This window comes from Adiantum capillus-veneris, chromosome 15, assembly GCF_014529385.1.
Source record: "Adiantum capillus-veneris isolate H3 chromosome 15, ASM1452938v2, whole genome shotgun sequence".
NCBI lineage: Eukaryota > Viridiplantae > Streptophyta > Polypodiopsida > Polypodiales > Pteridaceae > Adiantum > Adiantum capillus-veneris.
Window position 1 is genome coordinate 76,079,042 of NC_140945.1, and position 14,491 is coordinate 76,093,532.

The following is a 14,491-nucleotide window of genomic DNA, read 5'->3' on the forward strand; positions in this document are numbered from 1 at the left end:
TCTATACATGTTTACTTTATTCCTAGGTGGTTGATGTCAATCTACGTCCTGTTTGGCAGTGCAACTTGTATATTGAAGCTCAATGTTCTCCATTGCATAACTGTTCTATAGTATGAGGACAACCCTTTATCCCAATGTTTTCCTCCTCAAATATGTTTTGCACCTGGTTCTGTGATTGACAGCCAATACTCCTTGCTTGCTCTCTCTCTCTCTCTCTCTCTCTCTCTCTCTCTCTCTCTCTCTCTCTCTCACAGGTTCTATGAGAATTTAGAGTAATAAATACACATACTTTTTTTAAAAAAGTTCGCCAATGCCATGAAGGACCATTTTATAGATAGCTATAGAGATAATCAATCATCATACACACACTTCTTTTTAAAAAATTCGTCAATGTGTTTTGTGCTTTGTTTACTTTAGTGCTAGATGCTTGATGTCAATCTGTGTCTGTCCTGTTAGGTTTTATAGCAACGCCCACCAAGCAAAACTAGTTACTTAAGAGAGAAATAAAGAGAAGAGAAGGAAAGAGGAGATGAAGCATTATGCGGTAACAATCCCAAGAGATCTCAATGATCTATTTGATGAGTCTTGATCTCAAACCACTTATTCAAAAGGGAATTGGGATAACCAACCTACCACACTTGCAACTGGTAGAAAGATTATTCTAGTTCTCTCTCTCTCTCTCTCTCTCTCTCTCTCTCTCTCTCTCTCGTGTCACTATATGGCACCGGGTTGAGGCCCAGCGAGGATCTAGGACCCAAAATTGGGGACACACAACATCTTTGATCTCTGCCGTCCCAATCACCACGACGAATTAGGAGTGAACTAGGGGTGGGCTAAACTCGGAGTAGCTCGGGTGCATGAACCATGATAGTGTACGTCTGATGTACCGACATGGTCACTCACATGTGCTAGCATGGCCATAGGGATTTCTTGTGGCACCTAGGATGCCTCCAATTCGACCCTCACCTTGTAAGGCCAATGAACTTGGGGTGAGCTAAACTCAAAGTGAATTCACACCACCATTTTCAGTTGAAAGGTATGTGTGTGGTAAGTTTATAGATAACGACGTCGCAGACAAGTTTACATCTAGTTCACACCTCGATTCACACCAAATTTGGTGTGGAGTGCATACCCTGCCAAGTTCCCACCAAACTCACACTTAGTTCACATCGAGTTCACACCAAATTCGGTGTGGTGCACATACCTCTCGAGTTCACTCTTAGTTCACACGTGGTTCAAATGGTGATCAGATGGTCCGGATTGTCCTAGGGAGGTGTCAATTAGTGACGAGGTGCACACACCACCGCGGGCAGCCTTTCGCCCCTCCTTTCTTTTCCACTTAAAAATAAAGAAAATTGGAAGAGAGGAGAGATTCTTACGTCGTAGCAACAATGTGAGAGAACGGGGCGGGGCGGGGGGGGCATACAGTGCGAAGCAAGCACACGCTTCCTTGATGGATCTCGTCTTTATTAAGATAATGTGTTCGCTTTCTTTAAAGCTTGCCTCAGACACACACACACAGAGAGAGAGAGAGAGAGAGAGAGAGAGAGAGAGAGAGAGAAAAGCTGTCCTCATCTGCAATGCCTGTGAAAGAAGGGGAAGGGGAAGGAGGAGGAGGAGGAGGAGGAGGAGGAGGGCGGAGGGCCGAATTGAATTGTGAATGTCTGATAAGATGGTGCAAGGAGAAAAAAGGTACCATCTTGGTATGTGGAGCTGTGCTTTTGATTGCTGGCCTCGCAATTCGCAGGAGGCAGCTAGCCATGAGAGACGCCCCCCCTCCTCTATGTTCCTTCCATTCCAGCGTCTCGGAAGAGACGGTTCTTCCGAGCACCTCATCTGAGACCCCTATGTATGTATGCTCTTCTTCTTCATTTTCCTGTTGTTTGTTTTGGTATGGAACAAGAAAACTTCAATGCAGACTCTTGGAAATGACTAAGAGCATGCTTCATTGGTGTCTTCAAATTAAAAGCGTAAACGTGCCTCTAGTGTATAAGAGTGGACCCACATTTCCTTTAGATCCATATGCTTGGTTCATGAACAAGTGTGTGTGCGCGTGCGAGAGAGAGAGAGAGAGAGAGAGAGAGAGAGAGAGAGAAGAAGAAGGGAAGAAATGGTGTCCCATTATAGGCCGATAGATGAGTTGGTGAATTGGCCACCACCTCATAAACTTCAATAAAACAAGCTAATTCAACATCAAAATGGGTTGCCTCTATAAAAGATAGATATAATAATAATAATAATATATATATATATATATATATATATATATATATATATATATACTTGCTAACATAATATGGCGGAAGGGGGAGTCCTTTACACGTGTCGCAATCTGCGATCTGAGGGTTAAAGTCCAAAACTAAAAAAAGCCCCTTTGCACGCGATAAAGAGGGAAAGAGGGGGGAGAGAGAGAGGGCGGCCGGCCGTACTAGTATATATATATCTCTCTCACACACACACACACACAAAGTTTGAGCCTCAGAATGGTTGCCACATAGTGGCTACATGCATCTTGAGCTTTAGAGAGATGATTGCCCCTTATGTCTTCAAAGTAATGTTGTCAAGCCTCTATAAAAAAAAAAATGCTTTTCTGAGAGAAAAACCATCATGCTCTTAGCTTCTTCTTCCTAGCTCTTTGATATCTACCATACTACATTTTTGCAATAAAAATTATTCATGTGTATCACGGCAGGGTTATGAAAAACGATAACAGGGAAGTTGCATCGACAAGCAAAGCAACGCAACCCCTCATCACATATCAACATTTAAAGGATTTGGAGAGTTGTTTTCAAAGTGAAAATTCTGGGAGCTGGCATGGAATCATACCAAATAGAGTGTTACCAACACTGGAGTATAAGTTGCTTGGACGAAGCCCCAAGGTGTGTTCAATTCTTGTATGTTTGAGATACAAAATGCTTTGTGAAAAATTACCAAATTCTTTTTTCTCCTTTGAGTATAATATGGTTGCAGTGATATGGATTTTGTTTATTCTCTTCAATATGTTTGTATAATGATTGCCTAAGTGTACTTCTGATTTCTCGCTTTGTATCTTTTTCGAATCTCTAGAGTCTACATCTTTTAGAGGAACATTTGTATGCAAATAGGTATCTAGGCCATGCACACATATACATATACACTTCCATGCGTAGAGATACATATCCACAAGATTACTCAAAAGGTGACTATCGAGTGGCACACTACTGGACTCAAACTGAAACCCGCATTGCTTGGAGGCTAGCACTCTTACTGTAAGAAGTGTATGCAGTTGCTTTTACATTACATGTGCTCGATCAACAGTGATGCTACTAAGTTAAAGGAAAAGCGGCCGATGCTACATCACCTCCTTAGAAATATGGGCAAGCATCCCAATGCTTAACATAAGATGCTACAAAGACCTTGATCTTGGCTTTTGAAATACGCAAAAGATGGTGGTGTTTATGTAGGTGTGCATGTTAACGGTTACTAGTTGTACATGTGGTGACTACTATACTTGTGGTGATAGTCCTTATGAAGGCTACTCTTCATCTTATTGTAAGTAGTGTCTTACCTATTCAACATTGAATCATTCACAAAGAGACATTGTTCGGAATTAGTATGTAGGTGCCACCTACATAGTAATTCACAATAATATGTGTGTGTGTGTGTCCCTATGTCGCTAGGCTACAAATTGCATTGACAGGATGCAAGAAATGGTGTCATGTGGGCCGGGCCGGCCTGCCGGGGGGATCCTTCCCCCCTTATATATTATAAATATATTGTATTCCCAAATAGATCAGACTACATCTTGTCCCGTTTGGACAATACATGCATATATTAGAGTGTCTTGTTTGGACACTCTAATATCATATGTTTTTCAAAAATAGATCTGTATTTAGTTTTCTTGTTAGGATCTATGGTTTGTAAACAATTGTTATTTTAAACTTTTATCAAATTGTGGGAGTTGAAAAATGCTTAGCAACAAATATATTGAAGCTACAATAGCTGTGGTAAAGTTTACATGTATAAGCTTTGACTAATCCAAAAAGTATAGCCTTTGAAATTCATTTTTAAAAAAAGTATCTATCGGTGGTGTAATTATATTTAAGAAATTATTGTCTTGTAAAGAAATAACTAAAATATATGACCATGATAATATGGAAAGAAATAATTGACACAAAATGTTTTCAAATGGATGGAATCCTAATTAGAAGATTTTAAAGATAGTAAAAAATTCCAATGCAATACCCTTTTTTTTTTGCCATACTCGCAATTGTGAGTGGCAGAGTAATATTAACTAAATAGGTGGGAATTTGTGCTCCTCCCTTTCCATGGTAGGGTAGAGGTCCAATGCAATATCTAAGCACAACACGCTACAAATACTACCCAGATACAAATCAAATACGGGATTTTATGACAGACAATGACTACAAGTTGAAAAATGACAAATTGCTTAAAAGTTTCACAGTATTAGATTTTGACTCGGATACCGGAATAGAAACTTGGCATGCCATCAAGGCTTATCCAGTCATTGGTTCAAGAGAGTATGTGCTCGCCACAAAGCTTTGGGAGAGAGTTGCAGATCAAACACACTTTTGTGTAACAAAGGTGTGTTATCTATATCAAAACATGATTGCATATAATTATAAATGCTTCTTCATTTATTTCGTATTTCATGCATATGTTAAAGGTAATTATTGAAAGAAGGTTTTCATTTGGAGATATAGATCAATTATTTGATATAAAATGTTCTAGATGGCCAGTATTTTCTTCAACCAAAAATAGCTTTTGCTTACACATGCACAGTCTTGAAATTTTATCAAAATTGCTAGATAGATATGTGCATGTATCATAAGAGCTTATTTTGAGAGATCTAGGCTGCATTTTATGTTACACTTCACAATTAAATTAGTTAGACAATTAAAAGAAAAATGTAATTTTAATTACAGTGAGACAAATAATACATCACCTAAGTCCAAGGAAAGGACTCGGACAGTGTTAGAAAAAAACCCGGGGTCTAGTGTATTTTAACCGGCTGAAATTATAAAATCCCGGTTAGATTTTGAGCTTGCCTTGAAGAAAACCGGGAAACTTTCACAAGTTTTAGTGTAATTACCAGCAAAAGGTTCAAATTTTGACCTAAAAACCGGGAGAATTTCAAGTTTGCCCTTATTTTCTTCGGTTAGAAAAAATGTATTTTTCTAGCCCTGTTTGAGAGGATCTTTCTGAACCATTAAAGAGCAAAAAATTGAGTCATCAAATAACTCCTATGGATATATTCTTTTACTATAAAGCTTTATTGACTTCTAGCCCATTTCAAAATACACTGTTGCATTGAGAAGAATATAAAAATTTTGTGAGAAAATATTAGCGAATCTACCTTTTGACTTGGTAAGTTGTAGTTAGTGTAGAATCACTAAACTTAGGCAAAAAAACATGTTGGTTAATGAAATGACGCAAAATCACATGGATAATATGCATGGTAGTTTTCCTATTGAATATTTCATTTTCTTTTGGATATTTTCAATTGAATATTTTCAAACTTTTGAACTACTTATCACATGCAACCCTAAAATTAGAAGGGTGCAACACCCTTCCAAGGGGCTTTACCATTCTAGAGAAGGGCTAGAAAAACGCTACCCTTCAAAAAATTGTAGGAAATTCTTTTTTTTTTCTTCTTGCATACTCACAATTGTGAGTGCACATGTTATATTAACTCAATCAAGATTGTACAATGGACCTCAAGCACTACATGTGCCTTGAGGGGACAACATTTCCAAAAAATGGGTTGTACAATTCATAAGCAAGAGACCTTGTTTTTTCTTATCTAGAAATCGAGTGGAAGATCAGTTGTCTGTTTCCCTAAGCAAGCACCAATCGAGTTGTTGATGCAACTTAGTCCATGTTTCCATTCTACAACTTGCACATATGACCCTACTCTCGGTCCTAATAAATATACAAATTTAGGGCTTCCACACACGATATCATTGAATTGAACTAACACAAATTTTCTCTCGAAGACCTAAAGACTCTAGACTTTCCATCTCTACTTTAGATAGCTGTATCTGGTGATTTGTGTGCATACCAAAATTGCTTGGTTCTAAAACCTTCTCCATCCCATAATGAAATCATTCCTAAGCAAGAGTATCTTCCACATCCTTTGCATCCATTTGTTTGATTTGGGTGGCAAGACCCTGTGAGGAAGGGTAGTCTCTTTAAGAAAATTCAAGGGATCCTCTGAAGCCACTTTGTACCAAGAGCAAATATCAATGCCAATCCCTCTAGCAAGAATCTTATAGCTATTGGAATAGCCCCCATAGCACCTTCCAAATCATCATCGAGCTTGGCCATTTCATCTCCTCAATATTGTTTATATATTGCAACCATTTCTCTTCTAACAAAATCACTCTCCACAATTTGGTAAGCGGAGTCAAGTAATCTGCTTTATAAGTTAGCTTGTTATAGATTCCTAATGTTTTGGTAAGCATATTTTTTTTTGTCCTTGGGCCAATGCCAAGATTTCGAATCGAGCTTCTTCTTTGCAACATACATTGAATAATCATACAAAACTTTTGAGACCATACAAAACTTTTGAGACCCTACTGATCCACAATCCTTTCATTTAGATACACATTATGTTGCCCCACATGTTAGTCCACATCCATCCACCACAAGTTGTCATTGTTTCACAGATGTGCCAGCTTGAAGATCCCTTTGTTATTCACCTTTTAGGAAACTTCTCTCCAAAAGGATCCTCTTCATAGCTTAGAGATCCAAGGGAACCAATGTAGGATGGAAGTATCTGAAGGCATTACCCCATTCTAGTGACAATGTCATTGTTACACTTCCTTAGTAAGTCACTCATGCAGCCTCCAAGCTGCAAAAAAGTCCACCTTGTGACAAGCATTTTGAAATGCAGTTTAGCCTCCTCTCATGGGCCTTGTTGGAAAATAAGCTCTATTTTGTGCATCATATCCCATGCCATGACCACCCAATCCTGCCTTTGAGTTGTTAAGGATACTTCTAGCTTTGCAGAGATGGCTTTTTCATGTATCACTAGGTCCAAGATCCCAATTCCACCTTGGTCCTTGAGTCTTTCCACCCATTCACATTTCCCCCACTGCCATGGAGTTGTGACTTTTGTGTTGTTTTTCCATAGGAACCATATGATGGGTTTTAGAAATTCTTTCCAATTGCAATTGGCCATTTTCAAGATAGGTGAGACAAAGGATATGTATGGAATCATGAAGGAGTAATAATCACCATCACTCTATTGTGAAAAGGGAGGCTTGTGTACTCCCACCTTCTCCTCTTATTGCTAAATTTGTTTAGGACCCAATCGAACCAATGACTGCCTGAGATGTCTACTCCTAGTGGTGCATTCAGGTGCTTGAACACTGTGGCTTTTGAAACAATCTCCCCTGACCATTTGACAGGGTCAAATGAGTCATTTTCAGTGAGCGAAATCAACCTTGTTTTTTTGATGTTGCACAAGAGCTTGATGGAGTTGCAAACGTTTGGACAATCTCAAGGGTCTTTTTAGCATTTGGGAGTTGACTTTTATAAAGAGCAAAGAATCGTCTGTACACAATTTTGCCAACAATTTTCTACTCCTTGGAAGTGAGAGTTTTGGAACATCCCCTTTTGTAGCAGTCTCCTCCAGATAGTAGACATAGTGGATGTGAGCCAATTGCAGATAGGAGTGTGGCCAATGAGCAATTCAAAATTGTAAGAATTTTTTTTTCCATACTCACAAATATGAGTGGAGAAAATAAATTAGAATAAACAAAAGAGACATAATAGTATTAAAAAAGAAGAAATGAGTACCCCATCAATCTCTAATGTTTATGGCTATATGGGTTGCTGGCTCTTTGTAAAAGCCAAGTACAGTGTAGTCCATAAGTCCCTATACCAAGGCAATTTTGGATGGGTAGCGGTGTATTTTTCTTTCTACTTTTAATACAGATACCCCACATAATGTGGAAATTTCCCAAAAAGAAAAGAAAATCTCTCTGCTTTGATTTTTGGTCAAGCTAATAATAAAACTAAGATTTATGCCAAACTCTCTGCAGAGCAAGTCCATCTCTTGGTTGCGGCCTCTGAGGCCACGAAGTCGGACTGCTCATGGGTGGTGTTACTGGTAGCTACAACGAGGAGGTGAAGAGGGCGGTGTTCCTCAGGGTGGGTTGCAGGGTGCCAATGCCTTGTTCGTCCAGGCTGCCCTTTTCCATCCCCTTTTTTTTTGAGTTGGTGGAGGCTGCCCTTCCTAGCGCATCACTCTACTGCAACAGCGGTTGAGTTCTCTAAGCTTGGGGAGCAAAACCTGAGGAGGTCAGGATGGTAGTGGTAGCCAACCTGGATCATGACCGCCTTGGGGTTCTCTCTTTGCTATTGAAAGGTGCATGGCCCTCCTAAAAGGCCTATTTGGTGGTGATTTCATTGCATTCCATGCCAACTTGCTCCTGTGGCAATCCTTAGTGTTCTCGTGTGGTGATGGAGTGTAAAGGGCTCCCCCATATGCGCTTCTTTTTCTTATGCTCTTCTCTTGCTCTGTTTTGTAGTGTGGCTCCGTGTCTAGCTGATGTCAAGCTTTTTTGTTAAAGCACTATGAATCCTATGTTGTCTCTAGTGTCTTGTGATCATGCTATGTTCTGGAGAGGATATCATGCAAGAGTGGGAGTATTTATGATGTCCATGGCACCTTTGGTTCCTTTTTTGGTGGTTCTATGGTCTTATGTGTGAGTTTTGCAAAAAAATAAAAGATTTATGCCAAACTTTAAGGTATTTATTGAGTTTTATAAAATAAAATGCCCAAATTTTGACCTTGAAAATTAAGGTACAATGAGATTATGGTCGATATCCCTGGGGTATTCACTAAGGGTTATTGTGTATATTATCATGTGACTATTAGGGGGATTTTAAAGGCTGAAAATGCAGATGTTACAAAGAGAAGTCCCGTATATATGAGTAAATAAGACGATTCTGTTGCACACAGATGATGTCTCCCTAGTACTATAGGTGGATCCCCCGGATCGAGCTCGATCTTTGATTAACAATCGGGACATACAATTGTACACTTGCTATGTGCATTCAAATACATACACAAATACTCTTAGAGCATGATCTCATTGTACAAGAATTTTCTAATTGAAGTCATAATTATGATCATATTTTGCCAAAATGAACTTTTAGGGTTTTGTGTGAGATGGGAAGTAGTAAACACGGTTTATTGTGTGCAGGCATGTGATCATCCCAAGGCACCCAAACCCAAACATATAGTTATCAAAAGTTACTTATCTGGATGGAGGATCTCAAAAGGTATACAACGTATCTTTTTAAGAAGTGATGTTATGCCGGGCCTATTTGTAACTTTTTGAGTTCAATGCAATTCAAGCTCAACTGAGCACTTAAAAAAATAGAATTGATGTTTTCTAATTTTGGTTAGTCAAAGATCTTAAAGGTAGCGAGGATAAGCATTGTGAAGCACATGGCATTTTAAGTGGTCTATCCATAACATATTGCCAAAGAAAAATCTTGAACTATTGGTGGAAGGATGTATGTGGTCACGCATGCACCAATTATAAATAATAGGTTACTGATGCAACTTATAAGACTTGCATAGTTATATATATATATATATATATATATATATATATATATATATATATATATATATATATATATATATATGTGTGACAAATAACTGGTGCACATGTGACTATGCATGATGCACAATTATTTCAAAAAGTAATTGATAACAATGCATTGCATGTCCACTTTCTTAGTAGATGCTATATTAGATGTACTTGCCAATTGCATGTGGGTTGGTTGAGATCCAATTCTTTGAAACTCATCAGTCTACAAAGAAGGGTATTTAGAGATCTCAAACTCTTGAAGTCTATTCTTCAATTTTTGCAAAGGTGAATTATTAGAGATTCAAAAACTAGGAAATGCATCACTAGGGAAATTCAAAAACTAGATTAGCTAAGTTGTTTGGTGCAGTTACTAGTGATGTAACCACCAAAGTTAAATAAGTTCATTTTAGACATCAAGCTATGCACAAGAGTTACCACGCATTGTGAGACAATAGTAGTAATAGACAAGTATATGTTAGGCAATGGTCATGCCAGGCGTAGTTATTAGTTTGCACCAATTATTTGTCATCATACAACAATGCAAGGGTTATATATAGCTACCGATTTTGGACTAGCTATGTACATAACAAATAAATCATGCTCACATGACCACATCCTCAGAGCTCACAAAGGGCCAACCTCCATTGCATTGTCCATCTATTGCCTAGTTTTAGGATTGAGCCCTATTGTCTTCCGTTGGTAACAATGGTGGAAGACAATGCTGCAAAAGGGGAGATCAAAGGCATGGCCCTGCATAACAACAACCAACTCCTTGCAAAGTTGTACGCGGATGACTCCTTGCTCTTTCTCAAAGCGGATCCACGGACAGCTAGAAGAGATTTGGAGATTGTGCAAACATTCGCCGTAGCCTCAGGATCAAAATGCAATGTGGAAAAATCAAGATTGATCTCTTTGTCAGAAAACGATTCTTTCAATCTGTCTGTATGGACCGGAGAGATAGTTTCAAAAGGCGATCTTTAGACACCTGGGTGCTCTGCTGAGGGTCAGGGTAATGCATAAGTAAGGATTTTAATGGGTCTTAGACAAAGCTAGGAGTAAGATGAAAAGATGGGAGTATGTGTTGCTCCCCTTCCCTAGCAAGGTCAAAGTGATTAATTCCTTCTTGATCGTGTACATAGACTTCACCAGCCCTATTCTCAAACTGGCCAAGTACCATTAAAAGGAGTTCCTGAAACCAATGAATAGGTTCTTATGGAAAACTAATACCAAGGACACGGTGCCTTGGTAATGGGTATAATGGGTTCCGTTGCAAGACCTGTGGAGCAGGGAGGGATGGAGATCATTAACTCTGCTACCCATGCAGAGGCCCAATGTCAAATTTCTTACGATAATTTCTGTGGAGGGCCAGGCATGGGAAATTATGCTAACGGAAATGATTGGGAAGGCTAAACTCTTCACTCAAGGAGGCCAGTGGAAAGGCCTGGAGGTACACGACAAGCTGATAGCCCCTAGGTGGTCCAACCTTAAGCTGGGAGGATTAACGGGCGAGCTTGTTCGAAAATGCAGTAAGGCAGTGGAGACATTAGAATGGGTGAACTCACCAAATACTTCTAGAAATCTATCAATCATTGGTCCCCTGCTCTCTAAAGGTGGTAATATTCCATTGATCCCTCTTTTGAGGGACACAACCAGAAAGATGAACAATAAAGGTCTAAGTCATTTGGCCCATTTTTGGAATCATAGTAACAGGAGATGGAAAGGTATTGATCAAATTGCATCCCAGTTCAAGCTAAGCAGGCCGGAAAGGTTACTGGCAGTCAAAGTTTTGGAAGAGCTGAAAAATGTTGTATGCCGGTGTGTGATTCCGACCTCGAATGGAAAGCGTGGCGATGGGCCAAAAATAGGCTTTTCAAAAACCAAGAACTAAGTAGGTTTATCATGCTCTGATGGTCTCTTCTGATTGGTTCTCTCCCCTCAACAAGCAATGAGGAAAGCAGTGACCAAAAGCGAGATGGAAGGTGGTGGTGAATAACATTTGGACTCCCCAATGGTCCATGTCAATGAAGTGCCTTTTATGGAAAGTACTAGTGGGAGCTTTGCCGACAGGAGTGAATGTTCATGCCAGAGGGATCGGCCCCAATAAATGTAGTAGCTGTAATTTGGCGCGTGAGGACCTCCCTCACCTCTTCAAGGACTATCCGGCTATCTGTGGCCTAGTAGGGAAAATGTGCAAGTGGGTGCAAAGAACATGGATGATAGGCTTCTTCAAGAATGACGTATTGTTTGGAGGGATGAGGGTAAAAAGTCACGCGCTCTTGGTATGCATGCAAATTGTCAGGTTTTGCTACTTAAAAGAAATTTGGAAGGCCAAGAACCGTAGGATGTTTGAGAAAGCTCTTGTTACTGCAAGATTTATCGAAATAGTAAGTGACAACAAGGAATTGATTGTCTACATAGAGAAAAGGAAAACATCTTATGATTGGGTTTGGGCTTGTAATGCTGTTTTGATTGGATAGAATTGACCTATTGTTGTTTGCCTCGTAGGATAGCCCTGTTGTTATCCATTGTAACCTGTTAGCCCTCAAGGCTCGTCACGAGCTTGAGGTATCTTTGTACATTATCTTGGTTAATACAATTCATACATTCACTGTTGTGAGTTGGGTTGTGGTGTTGTTGAGGGGGGGGGATTGAGCCCTATAACTAGCTTCTCCACGAAACTAAAGAACTAATTGAGGCTCATTTTGGGTTACAAGCTACTCAAGCATCCCCTTTTTTGTCTTATAATCTCTTCCCACTCTTTGGTTTCATCGCAAATTGACTGTCGCATGAAATGATAGCTTGTAAAATGAGAGTATGGAAACTCAATGGAAGATGTCATGGCTAGGCACAAGCATGGTAAGAATTTCTATTTTTTTGGATTAATCAATATAATCTACTCGTTATTGTGAGTTTTGCAAAAAAAAGAAAAAGAGTATGTCTTACACATTTTGGAAAAGAAACAGGAGAAGAATCTTGCGAGAACTTTCTGGAGAAGGGTGTATGAAAAGGGTCCTCATGATAATAATGGAAGAACAAGTGGTTGGAGGAGGCCGACAGGCAAACTATTTGAATATCGAAGAGAGAGAGAGAGAGAGAGAGAGAGAGAGAGGGGGGGGGAGGAGGTTGAGGGTGGCAAGGGAGAAGGCGCACAAGAGTTGAGGAGAGGCGACGAGGAAGGGGTGGCCTCAACTCGGACACGCGCACACGCACACACACACACACACACACACACACACACACACACACACACACGGCTTGAACTACAGAGTACACACAACATGCAACCTCAACTTGGCATGCCGAATGTAGATCGTGCTCTCTCTCTCTCTCTCTGTCTCTCTCTCCGCCTGCGTTTTTGAGCTTTCGATTTGATAGGCAACATGGTTGTATGCAGAGCAAGGGTTTAGAGGAGCGTGGTGAGATGAAGGGGAGGAAGGCGTGTGTGTGTGCATGTGTGTGGGGGGGGGGGGGGGGGGGGGGGGCGGGGGGGATGCGAGGAGTGACAACAGCATGGCGAGTACAAGTGGCAGGGGAGGAGGGCCGCTCCATGAGGGAGGGGAGGGGGAGTTAGAGATTCATGGGAATCTTTTCAATTATTGATATTTATTTAAAGTGGACCAGTATTGAGAGTATGGAAAACTTTGTAGTTTTGAATAGTGAACACCGAACCTACATGAACTTTAAATCACGTTTTACCACAAGCTTCTTTTCATATATTGATCTCAATTTAAAGGTGATACAAGGAACTTTCATTGCTCAATTTTCACGTGCATATTAAAGAGAAAAATTCAAAGTGATGAAAAGCTTCGAATTGTATACAAAATATATAATAAAATTTCTAATAAAATGGCAGGATAACAAACATATACATGTTCTCTCTCTCTCTCTCTCTCTCTCTCTCTCTCTCTCTCTCTCTCTCACTCACACACACACACACACACACACACACACACACACACACAATATACACCTAAACACAAACATACAAAGAAAAAAAGACACAAAGATACACACCCTCACAAGAAGATTAGAAATTTTCTCATGTAGGAAATCGGAGTCTTTTTCAGTGTTTTGCATACAATGCATAACATCATGAGCTTTTGCTCAAAAGGCACCGCATATCTAGCTAGGTACGATTGGGGGCAAGGGACCACCGGCCCGGTGGGTCCCCCGCCCCCAATCGTACCTAGCTAGGTATGTGGTCACTGGTGCCTCCCTCACAGAAGCTCATGATGTTGAGGTAAGTCACAGTGTGGGAATTATTGTGAAACTTCTTGTGTCATATAGCTACAAACACTCACTGAACCATGGGTTTTACTAAGACTAGTTAATTTTCTTTTGGATTTCTTCAATTCAGCTAAAGAAGGACGTGGTTGTGAGATGAAAATATTCCATCAAGAAGACGTTAGATCAGAACTGGCTGATTTCTTCAAGGACAAATTCAAGGAACAACTAATGAATTATGTTCTAGAGACTGACCAATGCTTACAGGAATACATCAAGAAAAATCTCAAGCCAAAGGCAGGAGCAAACGTAGTAAACTTTGCAGAAAAAATATAGTTTGTGCCTCACAACCCCTACAGTATATTTCACTAGGAAAGAGAAGTCATTCTAGGAGTCAAAAAAATGTATAAGTGTTTTAACAAGACAAAATTTTATACAATTGCAAACTCACTCACTCTCTCTCTCTCTCTCTCTCTCTCTTTCTCTCTCTCTCTAAGTCGCTCTCCCATTCACGTGAACACACACACGCACACATACACACAGAGTAAAGTCAATGGTATTTACATGCACACACCTACTTATGAGGTACTTTAAAGAGAATCATATCACTTGGCAGCTTATCAAGGTTTGCTTCTTTTTTGGCTTGCCAAAGGAAT

The 14,491-nt window shown here is 39.9% G+C and overlaps 1 protein-coding gene across 1 annotated transcript; it reads left to right on the plus strand.

Moving 5' to 3' along the window:
* The first annotated feature begins 1,518 nt into the window (after nucleotides 1-1,518).
* Nucleotides 1,519-14,274, plus strand: LOC147440915 (uncharacterized). Its single transcript, XM_086482713.1, has 5 exons — nucleotides 1,519-1,849; nucleotides 2,693-2,879; nucleotides 4,315-4,584; nucleotides 9,216-9,294; nucleotides 13,969-14,274. Exons 1-5 carry the CDS (start codon nucleotides 1,581-1,583, stop codon nucleotides 14,169-14,171), a joined length of 1,008 nt encoding a protein of 335 aa, XP_086338839.1. The 5' UTR covers nucleotides 1,519-1,580; the 3' UTR covers nucleotides 14,172-14,274.
* Nucleotides 14,275-14,491: the final 217 nt, after the last annotated feature.